This window comes from Triturus cristatus, chromosome 1_1 (assembly GCF_964204655.1).
Source record: "Triturus cristatus chromosome 1_1, aTriCri1.1, whole genome shotgun sequence".
NCBI classification, from domain to species: Eukaryota; Metazoa; Chordata; class Amphibia; order Caudata; family Salamandridae; genus Triturus; species Triturus cristatus.
This window is the reverse complement of record NC_140579.1, coordinates 123441143-123459455: the sequence shown is the minus strand read 5'-3', so window position 1 is coordinate 123459455 and position 18313 is coordinate 123441143. Positions and strand designations below refer to the sequence as shown.

The 18313-nt window shown below is 48.0% G+C and overlaps 1 protein-coding gene across 1 annotated transcript in view; it reads right to left on the bottom strand.

The window, feature by feature from the left end:
* Window positions 1-18313, bottom strand: part of LOC146869740 (uncharacterized) — a 507514-nt gene that overhangs the window by 142644 nt on the left and 346557 nt on the right. Inside the window, exon 7 of the mRNA XM_085640288.1 lies at window positions 12817-12847. Coding sequence (XP_085496414.1) covers window positions 12817-12847 — 31 coding nt within the window. The remainder of the gene's footprint in view (window positions 1-12816; window positions 12848-18313) is intronic.

Sequence of the window (18313 nt, the reverse complement as noted above, 5' to 3'; positions counted from 1 at the left end):
CAAAACTCAATCAGTGACGGTGCATGGGTTGCGGTTCACTGAGTTAGTGGCACCTGGAGTGCTGAGCAAGGTAACAGACAGAGAATGGCATCCACGACAGGTGCGAGCAACTCTGTTAGACTGCCAGTACCACTATTTCGACTGAGGGTAAGCAGTCTGCGATGATGCTGGTACACTGATAAGAACTCCGCCATTGCTAAATCAGGTCTCTGTTACCTACTGGACCGCAGTGTAGGCCGGAGGCAGCGGTCAGCAGTGGCCCACAGCCATGTGTCGTAGGCTCGCAATGCACAGAGTTAGTGACACCAGGGCAGTTGTCGGTAGTGTCTGATCACCTCCGTAACAATGACAATGATCCTTTTCTCCTCGCATATGCAACACGTCATCCTCTTACGCCTCTCGTTGCGTGCATTGATATGCACTCTGCCTTTGAATCATCGATGTCCAGTTCCAATTCTGTGACCTACTTGAGCACAGTGTAGGCCGCTGGCAGTAGTCCGCGTGGGCCCACATGCACGTGTGGTTGTGATGCTAAGCACAGACTTGGTGGCACCACATCGAAGGGAGTATAGTGATTTCTAGTCAGCCATAAACATCGTACTCTGCCATGGTGTAATCAAGACTCCGTTCCAAATGTGTGACCTACTAGTCTGCGGTGTCAGCCGGTAGAGTACGTCAACGAGAAAGGAGTCCTGCACCACTTGCTTGCGGAGGCTGTGACGGTCGTTGCAGGTTGCCAGGGTCGCGGGCCTCGGGCTTGGAGCAAACACCGGCATGTGGTGGGCCCTCTTCGACATACGTCAGTGTCGGCACATGGGCATTGAGGCCTGGGTGCGCAGGGGCGGGCAGGGCTGGTTCGGGGACCAGCGGCCAAGGGGACAGCAGGTTCACAGGATCGCAAGCAACTCCACTCATGGCGACAGCCTTGTGGCGGGGTGAGAGGCACCGCCATGCCAGAGACATTGGGCATTCCGGAAGAGGACCACGCCCAGGGTTATGTGCCCCTTATTATCGTGCAGTTGTTGCTTGGTGGGTACCAGAGGCCAACAGGTGCATCACAGACAGCATCTTTGTCTGAGGTGGGATGTCCGCTGTGTTGGTACTGTCAGCAGGTGGCCAATGGTGGTCAGGATGCAGATGTGGTTTGTCCCTTTGAGCCTGTAGTGGGCAATGACATTCTCTGGTGTTGGGTCTGTGAGGTTGGTGAATTTTCTCGGGTTGCTGTCTTTGTCTGCACTGCCTCAGTGTTGGTCTGGGGGGGGGCGGTGAGGGTCCGGTGGGTGGGGGAGGTCCTGGGTGTGGTGGCGGTGGGTGTTTTGGCCCTCTTGGGTGTCCGTCCTGCATGTTCAGTGGCTCCATGGCATCTGTTGTTCTTCAGGTGTGGCTGTGGCCTTGGCTCCTGTTTGTGGTGCAGGCTGTGGTCCGACTTTGCACCAGGTCAGAGCAGGTGTCAGTTTCCTGCTGCTAACGCACCTTAACACATGTTTTGTGATCTTATCGCTGATCTGGCTGGTCGTTGAGAATGTTGCAGAGTGGTGTTGTCGGTGCTTTTTGCTCGGGAACGCCTACTCGGCATCTCATTAGCGATAGTTGCGGGGGTCATCTGTGGCGATGTCTTTTACAGCTGCTATCGAAGGTAAACTGGTGCTATGGGCTGTTAGCACCAGCTTGTGAATGGGGCTATAAATTTATAGCGACTTTGACTGCGATAAAGTGCCGTTAACTCGGCGATAGCTCCTTGAGAATATGCCCCCTTGTATCAACTCCAAAAACAGATAATCTAATCTTACTTTACTTGTGGCTTCTGTTAGTGGTTTGCCCAGGACCCGCATCTCACAGGAGGCACAACGACCGACACCACCACAAGGGGAGTCAGAGTCGAGACTCTAGTTGAGTGTTACTTTCATACATGTCGCCTTGAACATTGTAAAGAGCTCTGGTAACCCTAGGGTCATGTTCTCACTATATAAAACTTTACAAATAAATAAATACGTCAGTCTCACTCCCATGCAACTGTCCCACAGCTTGCTCGAGGTACGACTCAATCAGAGAATGACAATTAAGTGAACCAAGTCACTCATGGCCCGGGAAGGACTGGGAGTCTGTTCCTAAACTTGCATTGAAGTCAGTCACTCTAGAGACTAGTGACACCTAACACATGCAGCAGGCATGAGTCTTACTCAACTCCAATTCCAAGGCCGCGCACTCAGCAGCTTTTAAACTGCCTTGGGGGCTGGGCGGTAATTTTTGCCAGGGCCTTCATCATTGGTAGCGCTTTCGTGTGAGCGCTACCAGATTGACAGCCTTGGGACCCAGTCCCAAACACGGTGGTAGACATACTGCAACAGACACCACATGATGTTCTAAGCTAGGGTAGGATATGCAGCAGGTGCACGCTTGCACTTACACTCCTGTGCTGCTTGCTGCAGTATGTGTACTTAGTCACTGTACAGTCACTCCCAGTGATGCTGCGTGCTTCATGCTCATCCGCTCAGTTTATATCCCAGGACACTGACAGGGGGATACATTCATCACCATTGGCTACTACACCTTACCCAGGTCCTAGGCAGATACATACAATGTATCAAATGTAGGACTGCACCGGCCGGCCCGGGGTCACCATAGCAACGAGGAGTGAGACGAGTTCTCTCCCCTACCCTTGCAGGCCATCATGATGTCTCTGCAGGTAGAGCTTCAGCACCGCAGTGAAATCAAGCGCTGCGCACACTGGCTGATTTTATGCCACCAAAGCACTTGCCAAGGCTGCCAAACGGGTCACAAGCAAGGTGGCAGGAGTCGCAACGGGTTGCTTAGGGGTTACAGTTGCGACCCCTAATTGACATCCATGGTGTTATCTGTGTCATCTCAGATGTCATTGGGTTACTGGAATATTCAAAGATACAGCGTTTTGTACAATATAAAGAACAAGTTTCAGCAGTCTGGTAAGACATCTCTAGAGAGGTGGAGTTTATACAACTTGTTTACAATTAACAAAAGATCACAACCTGCCCGATATCTTCACAAGTGTGAAGCTTGCAGTCATGGACCTGTTTGTATCTGCAACTGTGTCTCTGAACCACAGTGGTTGGGGGAGGGGGAGATTGGGGCGTGGATAGGGTGGATTGCTACAACCTCTTCACTGGTGAATTCCATGGCGTAGGAGGTTTTCACCTTTGTGTTAGATAATAATATTACATGTAAACAGAATAAGTACAGAAGAAACATTACAGAAATCTAACCTTTTCGTTCATTGGACAGAACAATCTTTACTGCCAACCACATGCCTGTATGTAACGCCCTTTGCTACTCCAAACGTCTTGGAAGTCTGCTGCTTAGCCAGACTCTAGGGTTTTACTCACATGTAATAGCTGATACCAACTTGGTAGTTTTCTGTAAACAATTCACTGTATTGTGGAACTTGCAGTCTTTTCTCAATTTGCCCCATTTGAATTAAGACACTTGACAATGATTGGCAGTAGAAAAGCCCAGGACTGGAAAACGTGCACTCTTCAGTGTAAATGGAGTGATCTGGAAATCTGGAAACCCTAAATGTGACGTATGCTAGCCCTAGGAGGGAGGAACAGGTACTGACCTGCAGTTTTATATATATATATATATATATATATATATATATATATATATATATATATATATATATATATATATATATATATATAATATTCACTGATAAAACCATAGGTGTCAGGGACGTTATAGTCAGTTGGACATTTCACTCGTACAAAACCAAAGAAATTTGGCCGTTATAGTTAGTATACCTAACTGTAACTCGCGCCCCCGCAATGCACTGCTGAGGACGTTACATATTACATCACTCATGACATGGTCAGTGACATCACTGATGAAATCATCCAGTGAATGTGTATTTCTTTAAAGTTTAAATATGTTTTACATATATATATATATATATATATATATATATATATATATATATATATATTCAATGATCCTTGTTTGTACTCCTTCGTGACGACGGAAAACAAGAGCAGACCCAGATTCGTCGAAATGATTTATTTAGCTCACCACCATGTCGCCATTATATACATATATATAAGCAAATCTCCAACTTTGTGAAAGCCTCTAGTTGCGCGGAACTTTCAAGCAGGAGACGGACACCCGTTCATTGGTGCTATTTTGTTTATTCAGTGCATATGCCGCCATGACGCCTTTCGGGCTCAACCGCCCTTGATCACATGACATGACATCCACCATTTCTCCCTTTTTAAAGTGACAGTGCAAGTAAACGACTATGAAGACAGACTATCCAGCTGTCTTCTGATTTGCCCTCTGACAGCATAATGCAAATACATCCTGTGGGTATTATGCACCATTGTAAAATTATGAACATAGTTAATAACTGTATAAATTCAATATGTTTGTCATGTTCATTATCACAACAATACAATATCTATTTCAAAATGCGAATTTCACCTTAAGAATTAAATATAACGATAGTTAAAAACCTCATTATACATAGATAAAATAAAGACGCATTGTGTATTAAATAAATATTTAGGTCCAATTATAAAAAGAAAGATCAAATAAATACTGTAAATAAAACACACTGGTTAAAAACAGTTATGTTATTCGTCTTACTCTAATATACCCATACAAATGAAACAATTGGCATTGATGTTAAGTCGTTCTATTTGTTGAGTGTTCAAAGTGCATTAGTGCATGAAACTGTTTAAAAATAGAAAAAACAGTTATAAAACATGTAGTGATTAAAAAATGTATTCCTTTTAAAAGAAAGAAAAAGTAGAATACAAGGAATCTGCTAGGATGTAAAAATCACCTTGTTCAAAATTGTATCTGTGTTCAAAGTCAGCTATTACTTGTCTTAAATGGCTACTTATAAACTATAATACCCCATTTCTTAATAAGTACTGATTAATACTATACTTTATTGGTTCACATATTATTAAAGCCAAGTATACAAGTCTTCCGTTGTGTTAAGACCATTCGGATTCTTGCTATCAAACTCTAAAATATATTTGGTCTCAAGTTTTCTCAGGTTGGCCTCTCTGTTACCACCTCTCCTCAAGGGTGGTATAGAGTCCACAACAAAATATTTAAGATCTTGTAATTGGCTGTTGTGGACTTCTTTGATATGGCGGGCCACCGGATAGCTTGGATATATATATATATACCAAGGTGTATTGAAGAATGAGTGGGTGTATAAGTGTCTGAATGGATGATTTAGTAGGTGAGTGACTGATTGTATAAGTGAGTGATTAAGTGTATTTTACTGATTGCATGGGTTAGTGAGTAAACTGTGTAAATGTGTGTATCAGTCTGTCAGTTGGTGTATAAGCGGCTGCATGGGTTGGTGAGTAGCTACATGACTATGTTTATATGGGTTATTGATTGGTTGTCTGAGTATCTGTATGGGTATACACCAACTGTTAGAAATGGGATTTCTGGTTGGCTAGGGCTTGCGCCTAAGCCAGGCAGAAACCACCACTCTAGTCAGGGCAAGGGAGTTACACGCCAAAGATAACCCCTGCTCACCCCCTTGGTAGCTTGGCACGAGCAGTAAGGCTTATCCCGGAGGCAGTGTAAAGCGTTTGCGCAACACACACCGAGCAACAACATACTAGGCACACCACAAAAGGAACTCCACACAAGGTCATATCAAAAATAGCCTTTGTATTATCATAAAGCACATTAGAATAGTAATCACACAATATACACTGTGCCACCTGGCACTGGGCAATATTTTCAAGGAATTATATACACATGACAGGGCCACTTGGACCACTGTCAGAATCATCACTTAGTAAAGATAGTAATTGTAGACATATAATAAACATAGAACACAACCAGTAATCAATGGCAAACACTGTACGCAGCATCATCCTGTAACATAAACCACAGTATGCACAGTATCACATTTAGGCGTGAAATACATTCTGCGCCAACCTCACCAGCATAAACACATTATGCAATCTTCTCATAAGTCTAAACGTATTAGACCATAACCTCCTAAGCATAACTCACATTAGGGAATAATCTCACTAGCATAAACCACAGTAGGCAAATAACCTCATACCTAAACATATTAGACCATAATCTCCTACACATAATTCACGTTGGGAAATAATCTCACTAGCATAAACCACAGGGGAGAATAACTCAGATATAAACAAAGTATGAAAGTAACCTCCTACCTACACCATATCTAAAGGCATATATCACAGTATAGAATAACTCACACATAGACAAAGTATACACAACCTCATAATCATAAAACCACATTAGAGGCATAAATCAGGGTGCGTAAATCATAATACATGCACCACATAAATCACATTGGGGCCTGGCGCCCTATAAACCTAACAGTCCCCCCTGGCCAGCTGGCCTTCTGAAAGGGGCTCAAATGCCCTATTTCCAAAGTGTCAGGGCGGCTTCCAATGCAGCAGAATCCATGTGCACCATTGCGCAGACCTAAACGTTGCAGCTGGCATGAAGTGCTGTGCAGCTGTGAAAGTACGGGGGCAAAGGAGTGCATCTCACCCCTATCTCCTTTAAAAATGCCCCCCAAAGAACTGTGGGCCTAAACGTTGCAGCTGGCACTAATTGCTGCGCAGCTGGGAATGAAAGACAGGCCTGGGCACTCACCATGCCCTCTGAACACATAGGCAGAAACGTGCAGCTGCCCGCACTGGTGCGGCGCAGCTGGAAACAAACAAATAGGCCCTGGCACAACTGTGCCCTCGGGGCCTCGTTGGGGCTCTCCAACTGAAATTACCCCTTCTGTGCAGCTGACGGGGCCCTGGCACCTCGGAGCCCTCGGGGCCCCCTGGGATGCTTTAAGCAACTGGGCCCCCACGTTAGAGCCACACGGGCTCTGAACTCAAGGCATGCCCACGATGGAGCGGCCCTTGGTCATGTGGGGCTGCTCAGGAGGTAGGCACCGGCACTTGTGCCTCGATCTTCTCTCCCCCCCAAGCTCTCTTCACTCACCGGGCTGCGGGGCAGGCTCTCCTCTTCCTCGCTTGGCTCCTCTCTGCTGCTTCTTCAGCACGCGGCGCTTCCCTTCGCTCACAGGAGCCCCGCGCTGCCATTGGCGGCCTCTGCTGCCTTTCCCCACTTCACCCGGGCCCCCTCCTGGAACCCAGGACTTGTCCTCGGCACTCGGGGAGGCGGGGTAGGCTCTCATCCTCCTCAGCTTGCAGCCAAGCTTCTCTTCAGCACACGCGGGCTTCCCTCCGCTCAAGGGAGCCCCGCTCGAGATTTGCTGACGTCCGCCGGCTGGCAGGCCCCACTCATGCCCCAGGCAGACGTGCGAGACTTCCTGGTCGCCACGCGATCGCAGCGGCCGTTTTGTTCTTCTCCTTTCGGGGTGGAAATGAGGGGTAGGCTCCCTCAGAGTTTAAACATAAAAACAAGAAGGATGGGCAGCCGCAACTTAGATCGAACAAGCGGGTGGGCAGCCGCCATTTCCCGCATCACGGGGGTATCCCTCTCATCAGGATTCCTTCTCCAAAGGCGGCAGCTCAGTGCTGCGCAGCCCACGCTTTTCCTCCTCAGGGGAACTCAAAAATAAAAGCGCTCACAAGGCGCTAGATGCAGCCAAAAGTCCTGGAGGCTGAAAAGAAGCACAATGGTCCCAAATAAAAGGTCTTCCAGGTCCAGGGGCAATGCAGGGCCCAGGGAGGCAAGCCCTCATGGCAGTTCCTCCTGGGCCCCAGCAGCAGCATACCCCAGCAGGATCAGTACAGCATCCTGGAACTGAAAAACTTCTTGGGGTCCCAGACCCTTTACTTATACCACCGAAAGACTTTGTTCTCAGAAAAGTCACAAATCACCGAACCCAGCCAGAACCAGTTTGGTGTCGTCCTGGAGCACTTTATTTACGATGCTGCATCCTGCCTTTGAGGAAGAGGGGGTCTGCTATCAGACGCATCGTGGGAGGTGGAGCCATTATTCTCCTTGTCAGGCACAGCCCTGCGCAGATCAATGGGTCACCACTCCCCATACTCCAACTTCAGATCTCTCTATTCAACCCACGTCTGGCTCAACCTGCCCTGTCCCTCCAAAACCAGACATGTAATTCACATCAGGCAGGCAGACACATAGAATACAGAAATGCCAACTTCTAAAAGTGACATTTCTCACATAGTCATAATAAATCTGCGCACACCATTGTGCAGCATTTATTCTCACAATTTCATACATACCAGACTTGACCATACTGCTACTCTCATAACAGGAATTACCTCTGACACATACTGAGCAGAGAATCCCCTATGCATTCCTATGGGAGGGCAGGCCACTCTCTTTAAAAGCCTAAAACCATTAACACTACACAGAGAAAAAGGCTGGGAGAAATGCAAAACTGTATGGGGTAACCCTGCAAAAGGGCCAAGTCCAACACCAACTGACAGACTGACATTTACACAGTTTACTCACTAACACATGCATTCAGTAAGCTACACTTAATCAGTCACTTATACAATCAGTCACCCACCTACTAAATCATCCATTCAGTCACTGATATACCATCTCATTCTTCAATACACCTTGGCATATATGTATATATATATAAAACATATTTAAAGTTTAAAGAAATACACATTTACTGGATGATGTAATCAGCGATGTCACTGACCATGTCATGAGTGATGTAATATGTGACGTCATCAGCAGTGCATTGCGGGGGCGCAGAATATTGGAATAACTGTATATTAACATTTCCAATACGTGCTATGGACTTTTTGTTTTGTTCATGAAGCAGCTTGTTAAAAACTGGTTGAACTTTGACAGGAGTCAACTGTAGAAGGTCACCAAAAACTATGACATGCTTACCACCAAAGAAAACATCATAGTCACTTTCGAAGACCTCTTGCATCCTCAGATGAGTAAAAGCTAGCATTAGGTTTGATATCATGCTAACCTTGTCAATAATCAGGACCTTCGTTTTATCAGAGACTTCATGGCAAGCATCACCAGATAACTAAAAGTACTCAAGCTCGTTGTCATGTTCCAAAGGCAACAGAAGTAGTTGATGCAATGTGATTCCTTTAATGTTGTGAGCAGCTAGTCCAGTAGGAGCAGTTACAACACACGACACATCACAACTAGTCTTCATGTGAAGAAATGCAGTCACTGCTTTAATCAGAAACCTTCTTCCTGTACCTGTCTGACCACTAACATAGAGCAGTGTTGGTGTGAATGTTGTGCATGAACATTCAGACATACCATGTAAAAGTCCATGCTCTACCGATTTACTTATTTGTTCAAAAATCACATATCAGACAGGCTTAACTTAGAGGCAATGTGTAATGTAATTGTGCAACACTTCAAACAGTGAAAATACACCACAAAAGGAGCCAGCTACAGGCACAGAGTAAGCTTTAATAAGACAAAAAATGCAAAACACCAATGAATAGAACTGGAGATATTCAATTCTAACATTTATAGCGGCAAATAGTGCCAAAAGTATAAAGCGCCGACTGGGGATATCTGGTCTTGCTGGACCGGGACAAAGTCACAAGTTCAGGGCGAAGTAATGAAGTGCAGACCAGCTACAGCGACCCGTTTAGGACCTAAGTACTTTAAATCCTGTATTTCGAGCATTGTGTGGCTCCAGATCGAAGAAGTCTTGCGCAGCCGAAGTGATGTGTTGGTTCTGAGACGCGGCGAGCCTGCGAGGCTGTGGTGTGAAGTCCTGTTGCATTGACATCGAGTATCCCATTAACGGGGCTTGCGATGCAAAGTCCGGGCATCAGTGGTGCATTGTGCAACTGGCGATGCATTGGTTCCAAGGAGCTATAAGGCTGCAATGCGGTGTCCAGCTTCGTCGAGGCCGCCGTTGATGAGTGATGTGAGGATCTAGCTGGAGATGTACCATGCCATCAGTGATACATTAGTTAGAGGATTGTGAAGGCGATGCAGGTCTTCTGCAGGCGGTGATACCTTTGAGGTGTTGGGGGAGGCACCACTCAGCCGAGAAGATGCGTCAGTTCCACTGGCAAGCAACATAGGCCCATTTCCAAAGGTCCAGGACTGGGGTGGCACACTAAGCAGGGTAGACTCACAGAGACAGAATCCAGTTGTAGGTGCAAGGCTGCTGAAAGCCTGTTATGTCCCTGAGGCTTCAGATCAGGAGGCCAGCCTACTAGCCCTTGGAGTCACTCTGGGTTCAAGAGATGCAGGTCCACTCCTTCTCACCCAGGCAAGAGGGCAGCAGGCCAGCACAGCAAAGCAGGAGTCCAGCAGTCCAGAAGAGTGCCCCTTTTATTCCACGACACCTCGAAGCCCTGGCATCTATATCTAGCTGAACCCCTCCTGCCCCTTTCATTCCATGACCCCTCAAAGCCCTGGCATCAATATATAGCAGAACACCTCCTGCCCCTTTCATTCCACTGAATCCTTGAAGCCCTGGCATCAATATCTAGCTGTAAACCTCCTGCCCCTTTTATTTCAATGACTCCTTGAAGCCCCGGTATTGATATGTATTGTAATCAGCGCAGGCCTCTTGCAGGGTCTTCTGGGCACTTGGACACCTCAAGCCCCGCGATTATCACTGAAAAATCAAATGTAGCTTTGGCAGTTCTGCCTCAGCCGGGCCATGTTATGATGTTTATAACAGATGGAGGGGAAACATTGTAAATCACACCAAAATAACAAAACATATAGTGTCTGTATGATCTTTATTTGCCTCAAATACACCCACAGGTAAAGAGTGGATTCATCATAACACTCCCATGTCGATGTTGTCCTGTATTGTTCTCAGATATTTAATATCATCCACTCATGTACGGATCCCAACACTATCCACTCTTTACACGGCTGTATGGCTTTGACACTGTACACTCGGTATATTTATGTAGGCTCCCACACTGATGAGTCTACATGCATACGTACAATTCCACCTTCATTCACTGGGCACACAGAAGTATATGTCTAATACTATCCACTTTGTACATATAGATACTCCCGGTCACGATCCAGACACCACTTACTCTGCACGCAGCTGTACAATGCTGCGACTATCCATTGTACACAGATGCACAGCTCTAACACTATCCATTCTGTACACAGAGGTATGATTCGGACATTGTACACTCTGCATGTAGGTGTACAATGCTGCGACTATCCATTGTGCACAGATGCACAGCTCTAACGCTATCCATTCTGTACACAGAGATATGATTCGGACATTGTACACTCTGCATGTATGTGTACAATGCTGCGACTGTCCATTGTACACAGATGCACAGCTCTAACGCTATCCATTCTGTACACAGAGATATGATCAGGACATTGTACACTCTGCATGTAGGTGTACAATGCTGCGACTATCCATTGTACACAGATGCACAGCTCTAACGCTATCCATTCTGAACACAGAGGTATGATTCGGACATTGTACACTCTGCATGTAGGTGTACAATGCTGCGACTATCCATTGTGCATAGATGCACAGCTCTAACGCTATCCATTCTGTACACAGAGATATGATTCGGACATTGTACACTCTGCATGTAGGTGTACAATGCTGCGACTATCCATTGTACACAGATGCACAGCTCTAACGCTATCCATTCTGTACACAGAGATATGATTCGGACATTGTACACTCTGCATGTAGGTGTACAATGCTGCGACTATCCATTGTACACAGATGCACAGCTCTAACACTATCCATTCTGTACACAGAGGTATGATTCGGACATTGTACACTCTGCATGTAGGTGTACAATGCTGCGACTATCCATTGTGCATAGATGCACAGCTCTAACACTATCCATTCTGTACACAGAGATATGATTCGGACATTGTACACTCTGCATGTAGGTGTACAATGCTGCGACTATCCATTGTGCACAGATGCACAGCTCTAACACTATCCATTCTGTACACAGAGGTATGATTCGGACATTGTACACTCTGCATGTAGGTGTACAATACTGCGACTATCCATTGTACACAGATGCACAGCTCTAACACTATCCATTCTGTACACAGAGATATGATTCGGATATTGTACACTCTGCATGTAGGTGTACAATGCTACGACTATCCATTGTACACAGATGCACAGCTCTAACACTATCCATTCTGTACACAGAGGTATGATTCGGACATTGTACACTCTGCATGTAGGTGTACAATACTGCGTCTTTCCTCTGCACACAAAGGTACAGCTCTGACACTATCCGCTCTGTACACTGTAGACACTGTGCACTCTGCACATAGCTGTATAATCTAGTCTTTCCACTGCACACGGACGTACAGGTGTGACATTATTCACCCTTCAGACATCTTAACACTAATAACTTCTTCATCAGTCTCCTCTGCTCAGTGCCCAGCTCCAGTTTATAACTTGTTCCTGTGGATGATCAATGATGTTCCTCCTTTTTAGAACCAATGTTTAAATTCAGGGTAGAATCACTGGAATCCTGCGGCACGAATGCCATCAGCGTCGATTTGGACCCAGTCAGCTAAAGGACCTTTTACGCACCAGCGTTCACAATGAAAACAAATAAACTACACTTCCAAATTCAGTTTATATGAGAATGAAAATATATGAAAAATATAATGTCCTCTGTTCAAAGAATCTCAGAAGATTTAATTGCAATCTCCCCATCCACCATTTTATATCCAAGGACTTCGTTAGTAGCAAGAAAACTGAAGCTCCCATGGAAGCTGGAAGGGAGGGACAAAGGGTAGAACTCTGGCACACCAACAAGCAGGCTGCTACTTCCTCCCTCTGCCGGGGCTGGAGGCTGCTGGAGCCCAGAGATGGATTCATCTTCTCTTCAGATGTTGTCTCCTTGTTGAAGGGGCAGATTGACGTCTCCCACCTCAGGTCTTGGATCTGTAAACAAATTAGACTCAGGATCAGACATTTCTGGAAAAAGAGCCCCATTCTCTGCCAGGCACAGATTATAAGTAAAAGTGCAGAACAAAAGTGAATATATTGAACATCACAGAAAAACATTGTTTTCAAGTTCCACTCCGTGTTGGTCCCATCGTGGATGCTGTGAATAACAACCTTTAACAGAGGCATCTTTTCACAGCAGCAGTATCTGAGCAAAAAAACACAGATCCTTTCTTTCGTGCACAGCAAAAAATTCCTCTGGGATTACTTAGTTTTTGTTAAAGATATTTCAGCATGTGATCTTCAAGGGTCCGGAAAATGCCAACTTTCTAAAAGTGGCATTTTCAAAATTGCAATCCAAAATTCGACTTTAGCAGTATAGAGGAATTTAAATTACAATCCATTTGAGTCCAAATCTGACATCCCTATCTTCTCCCAATCAAAAGTAAACACATGTAATAAGGTACCCCAATGGCAATTTAGGGCCTACCTACAGGGTGACTTATATGTATTAAAAAGGAAGGTTTAGGCTTAGCAAAAGGTTTATTTTGCCAGGCCGAGTTGGCCATTTTAAAACTGCACTACACATTGAAATAGCAGGCCTGAGACATGTTTTAAAGTGCTACTTTAGTGAGTGGAACAATGAGTGCTGCAGGTCCACTATTAGCATTTCACTAAAAGGTTCTGGGTACATATTGTACCATATACTAGGTGTTTACAAGTGAATGTTCCAAGAAGCCGGAAGGTGAAGACAGCTCCATATCTAAATAGATACCTTTCTGACCACTCCCCTGTACTGCTAGAACATGGCTCCACTCAGGCCACACCTCAGGTCACCACATGGAGGCTGGATGTCCATTTCCTAACAGAAATTCAGAATACAATAACTACTTTCACGATAGCGACTAAATGGGATGCCAATAAATGTTGCTAAGGGGGATGTGTATGAATAATATGGAATGGAATAAAAGGCACTGTACAAGAGGAAAGAGTTAGATTGCTGCAGAAACAAGAGGTTAACTTTCCTTGTAGTGCACTAGGAGCAGGGAGGTGTCTGGATTTCGTCCCGGTGGCGGCCATCTTAGGTCGGCTCTTTCACCGGCAGCTTTTAATTGCTTTTAGGAGTTTCTTTTGCACTGTTTCAGTTTGGTTATTGTTTTAATTTACTTTCCTTTTTCCGAGTCCTTCAATCTGGGAGGGGAGCTTCCCTGACTGAAGAGGAGCACAGGATCTCCAGTTCCCACTTTGTGTTGTCCACCAGGTGACCCTTGACCCTGTTTTCAGGCAGGTCCCTCCCCACGCCGCACAGCACCACCTGTGTGTTCGTGCCCCTGAGCCCGCTGCCGCCTGTAGTTCGAGGCCAGCCTCTACCCGCAGGCTACCACCTGCGCCTCATCCCTGGTGGCCAGTGGTAAGCCGTTAGCGCTCTGCGCTCGTTCTGCCCCTTTTTTGTCTGCCTAATGTAATTGCCTTTTTGTTGGTATTAACTGTATTTCTCCTGTTGTATTTGCTTCCTTGTTTCGTATTAGTTGTATTTCTCAGTTCACTGTTTTCTGCCCGTATTTTTGCCTTCTGTATCCTCTGCCCACCCGTTTTCCTGCCGCTACATCCCCTGCGGCCCCGCCCCCCTGCTCGCCCATTTGGCGCCCCACTCCCGCCTTCCAGCTGCTCCTCCCTCCCACCTCCCCTTATATGGCGGCCGCTGTGCGGCCGCACCGTTGGCGCGCCTAAGGCAAGCCCGTCTGCGCCTGGACCGCGTCCAGCGCCAGACCCCCTGGCCCCCGCGAACGCCACGACACCCAACGCCGCCAACACCCTCCGCGCACTCAACACCGTACAACCGAAACGCACCAAAGGACCCTTCTCCTGCCGGAGCTGTAGCTTCACCAGTCTCCAAGCCGTCAACCCGCCCACTAGGACAGGACGCAACCACCTCAGATGCATACTACTGAACACCCGCTCCGCGCACAAACACGCCGTTGAACTCTGGGACCTGCTCGACACATCCTACCCGGACGTCGCCTTCCTGACAGAGACCTGGATAAACGAATCCTCGGCACCCGACATCGCCATAGCCATCCCGGACGGCTACAAGATCACCCGCAGAGACCGCACCAACGGAGTAGGAGGTGGAATAGTTATCATCCACAAGTCCCACCTCAAGATCTCGACCAACTCCGACGACACCTTCAGCTCCGCCGAAAACCTGCACTTCTGAGATCCACACCGATCCCAATACCACCCTCAGAGGAACTCTGATCTACAGAACCCCCGGTCCCCGGCCTCAGTTCAGCGACTCCATCGCTGACTTTGTCAGCACGCACGCTCTCGCCTCCACGGACTACATCCTCCTCAGAGACCTGAACTTCCACCTCGAGAACAACAACGACACCAACTCCACCACCCTGATCGCCAACCTCGCCAACCTCAGACTCCGACAGCTCATCACATCGCCCACCCACTCCGCCGGCCACAGGCTTGACCCATCTTCTCCGCAAGCACCCACATCTCCTTCAGCCACACCACCGAACTCCACTGGACCGACCATCGCTGCATCCACTTCACCTTCCGGAAACCCACCACGCACCACCGCACCCAACAGATCCCCCGCCACAGCTGGAACAAAGTCAGCGAAGACCAGCTAAACACCGCCCTTGCCCGAAGCCCACCCACCGAGCCAGACACCACAGCCAGTAACCTCAGGCGTTGGATCGACGACTGCGCCAACACTCTCGCCCTATCAAGAATCCCTCCAACAGATGCACCGACAAGAATGCCAGCTGGTTCTCCGCGGACCTCCAGACATCAAAACAAACCTGCCGAAAACTAGAGAAGAAATGGCACTGCGAACAGACACCGGAGAACCACGCAGCCCACAAGAACACCATGCGCCAACACCATCACCTCATCAGAGCCACAAAAAGGACCTCCTTCAAGGACCGCCTCAACAACAACGCACACACCAGCAAAGAGCTCTTCAACATCGTGAAGGAACTCTTGAACCTTCGCTCCAACACCAACGACATCCCACCATCGCAAGATCTGTGCAACTCCCTTGCCACCTTCTTCCATCGCAAGATCGCAGACATCCTCGACAGCTTCGACAACCTGACCACCCCGACAGCCAACGACACCTCAGACCCCATGGCCACCACTCACAGCGAACCCCCTGCTCACCAGGACTAACACCAATGACGACGACACCATCTAAATCATGAACACCATCCACTCCGGCTCCCCGTCAGACCCGTGCCCACACCACATCTTCAACAAAGCCAGTGCCACCATCGCACCCCATCTCCGCAAGGCCATCAACATCTCCTTCGAGATCGCAACCTTCCCGGACAGCTGGAAGCACGCCAAGATCAACACCTTGCTCAAGAAACCCAAGGCCGATCCGAGGGACCTCAAGAACTTCCGGTCCATCTCACTGCTCTCGTTCCCAGCGAAGGTCATCGAGAAAAACATCACCTAACAGCTGACCCGCTACCTCGAGGAGAACAACATCCTGGACCCGTCCCAGTCCTGGGTCCGCAGTAACCACAGCACCGAAACTGCCCTCATCGCCGCCACCGATGACATCAGGGCCCTGCTGGACAACGGCAAAACCACGGCCCTCATCCTCCTGGACCTATCAGCTGCCTTCGACACCGTCTGCCACCGCACCATACGCACACACCTCCACAACGCAGGGATCATAGACAAGGTTCTGGAATGGACCACCTCCTTCCTCTCCGGCATAACCCAGAGCGTTCGCTTCCCCTCTTTCCGTTCCAAAGCCTCCAAGATCATCTGCGGCGTACCCCAAGGATCTTCCCTCAGCCCGACATTGTTCAACATCTACATGGCCCCGCTCACCCACGTCGCCAGACTGCACGACCTCAACATCATCTCCTATGCAAACGACACACAGCTGATCCTTTCCCTCAGCAAGGACCCCCTCACCGCCAAAACCAACCTCCACGAAGGAATGAAAGCAGTCGCCGAATGGATGAAGAACAGCCGTCTGAAGCTGAACACAGAAAGATGGAGGTCCTCATCTTCGGCTTGACGGCTTCATCCCCTCAGCCTGGGACGACTCCTGGTGGTCGACCACCCTGGGAACAGCACTGACACCCACCGACCACGCATGCAACCTGGGGTTCATCCTCAACTCAATGCTCTTCATGACCAAGCAAGTCAACGTCGTCTCATCCTCCTGCTTCAACACCCTCCGCATGCTCCGCAAGATCTACAAGTGGATCCTCACCGACACAAGAAGATTGGTCACCCAGGCCCTCGTCAGCAGCAGGCTAGACTATGGAAACACCCTCTACGTGGGAGCCCCAGACAAACTGCTGAAACGACTACAACGCATACAGAGCGCCTCTGCCCGCCTGGTCCTCGACACAGCCACATCACACCCCACCTGAGAGACCTGCACTGGCTGCCCGTTAACAAGAGGATCACCTTCAAGCTCCTTACCCACGCACACAAGGCACTCCACGGCACCGGACCAGCATACCTCAACAGACGACTCACCTTCTACACCCCGAACCGCCAGCTCCGCTCCGCCTACCGCACCCTCGCTACCGTCCCCCACACCTGAAGAGTGACCTCTGGTGGCAGATCGTTCTCCTACCTCGCCGCCACGACCTGAAACACCCTCCCCATCCTCCTACGGCAGACCCAACACTTACTAACCTTCAGGAGGCTACTCAAGACCTGGCTATTCGAGCAGTAACAGAACCCCCCACCCCCTAGCACCTTGAGACCCTCACGGGTGAGTAGTGCGCTCTACAAATTTCCTGATTGATTGATTGACGGAACATAGCCACGCTCTTTTGGAGGCGGGCTAAATAATAATGCCAGCTGTGCGGATGCGCTGCTGGTGCGTCAAAGGCAAGCCCGTTTGCGCCTAGACAGTGCCAGGGTCCTGAACCCCTGCCCACACATCTTAGGGCCATTCTATTACTCTCAAAAGGATTTGCTGGCACTAAATCTCTCCACGAAGGAAGCCTGCTTCGATTCTCTCGATGTACAACTTAGTCCTAAGGTATTCAGACGTTGCAAGTTTTCCTTTGTGGAAACTACCAAGATGGGACATCAAGGTAAGATCAGCCGGGTTAGTCTCGATGCTAAACAATGCCTGCTATTGAATTGTCGTTCACTGCCAAAATATACGTTTGAGATAGCGGACCTAATCACTGATATATCAACCCGCTGCACTCTTTATAGCTGAAACGTGTCTTTCATCTTCCTCCACCACCGACCTTCTTGAAGCAGTTCCACCTAACTCTGCTATACTAATACTCGATCGCCCGCTGCTTATGGGTGATGGCTTGGCTGTAATTTCCAAATGCAGCTTGCAATGTAGACTGTTAGAGCTAGACATTGCAAACTCGGAGGCAGCCTTTTTTGCCCAGCTCTTACTAATTATTGCACGATAACAGGTTTTCTAATATATCGTCCCCGTGGCCCTGC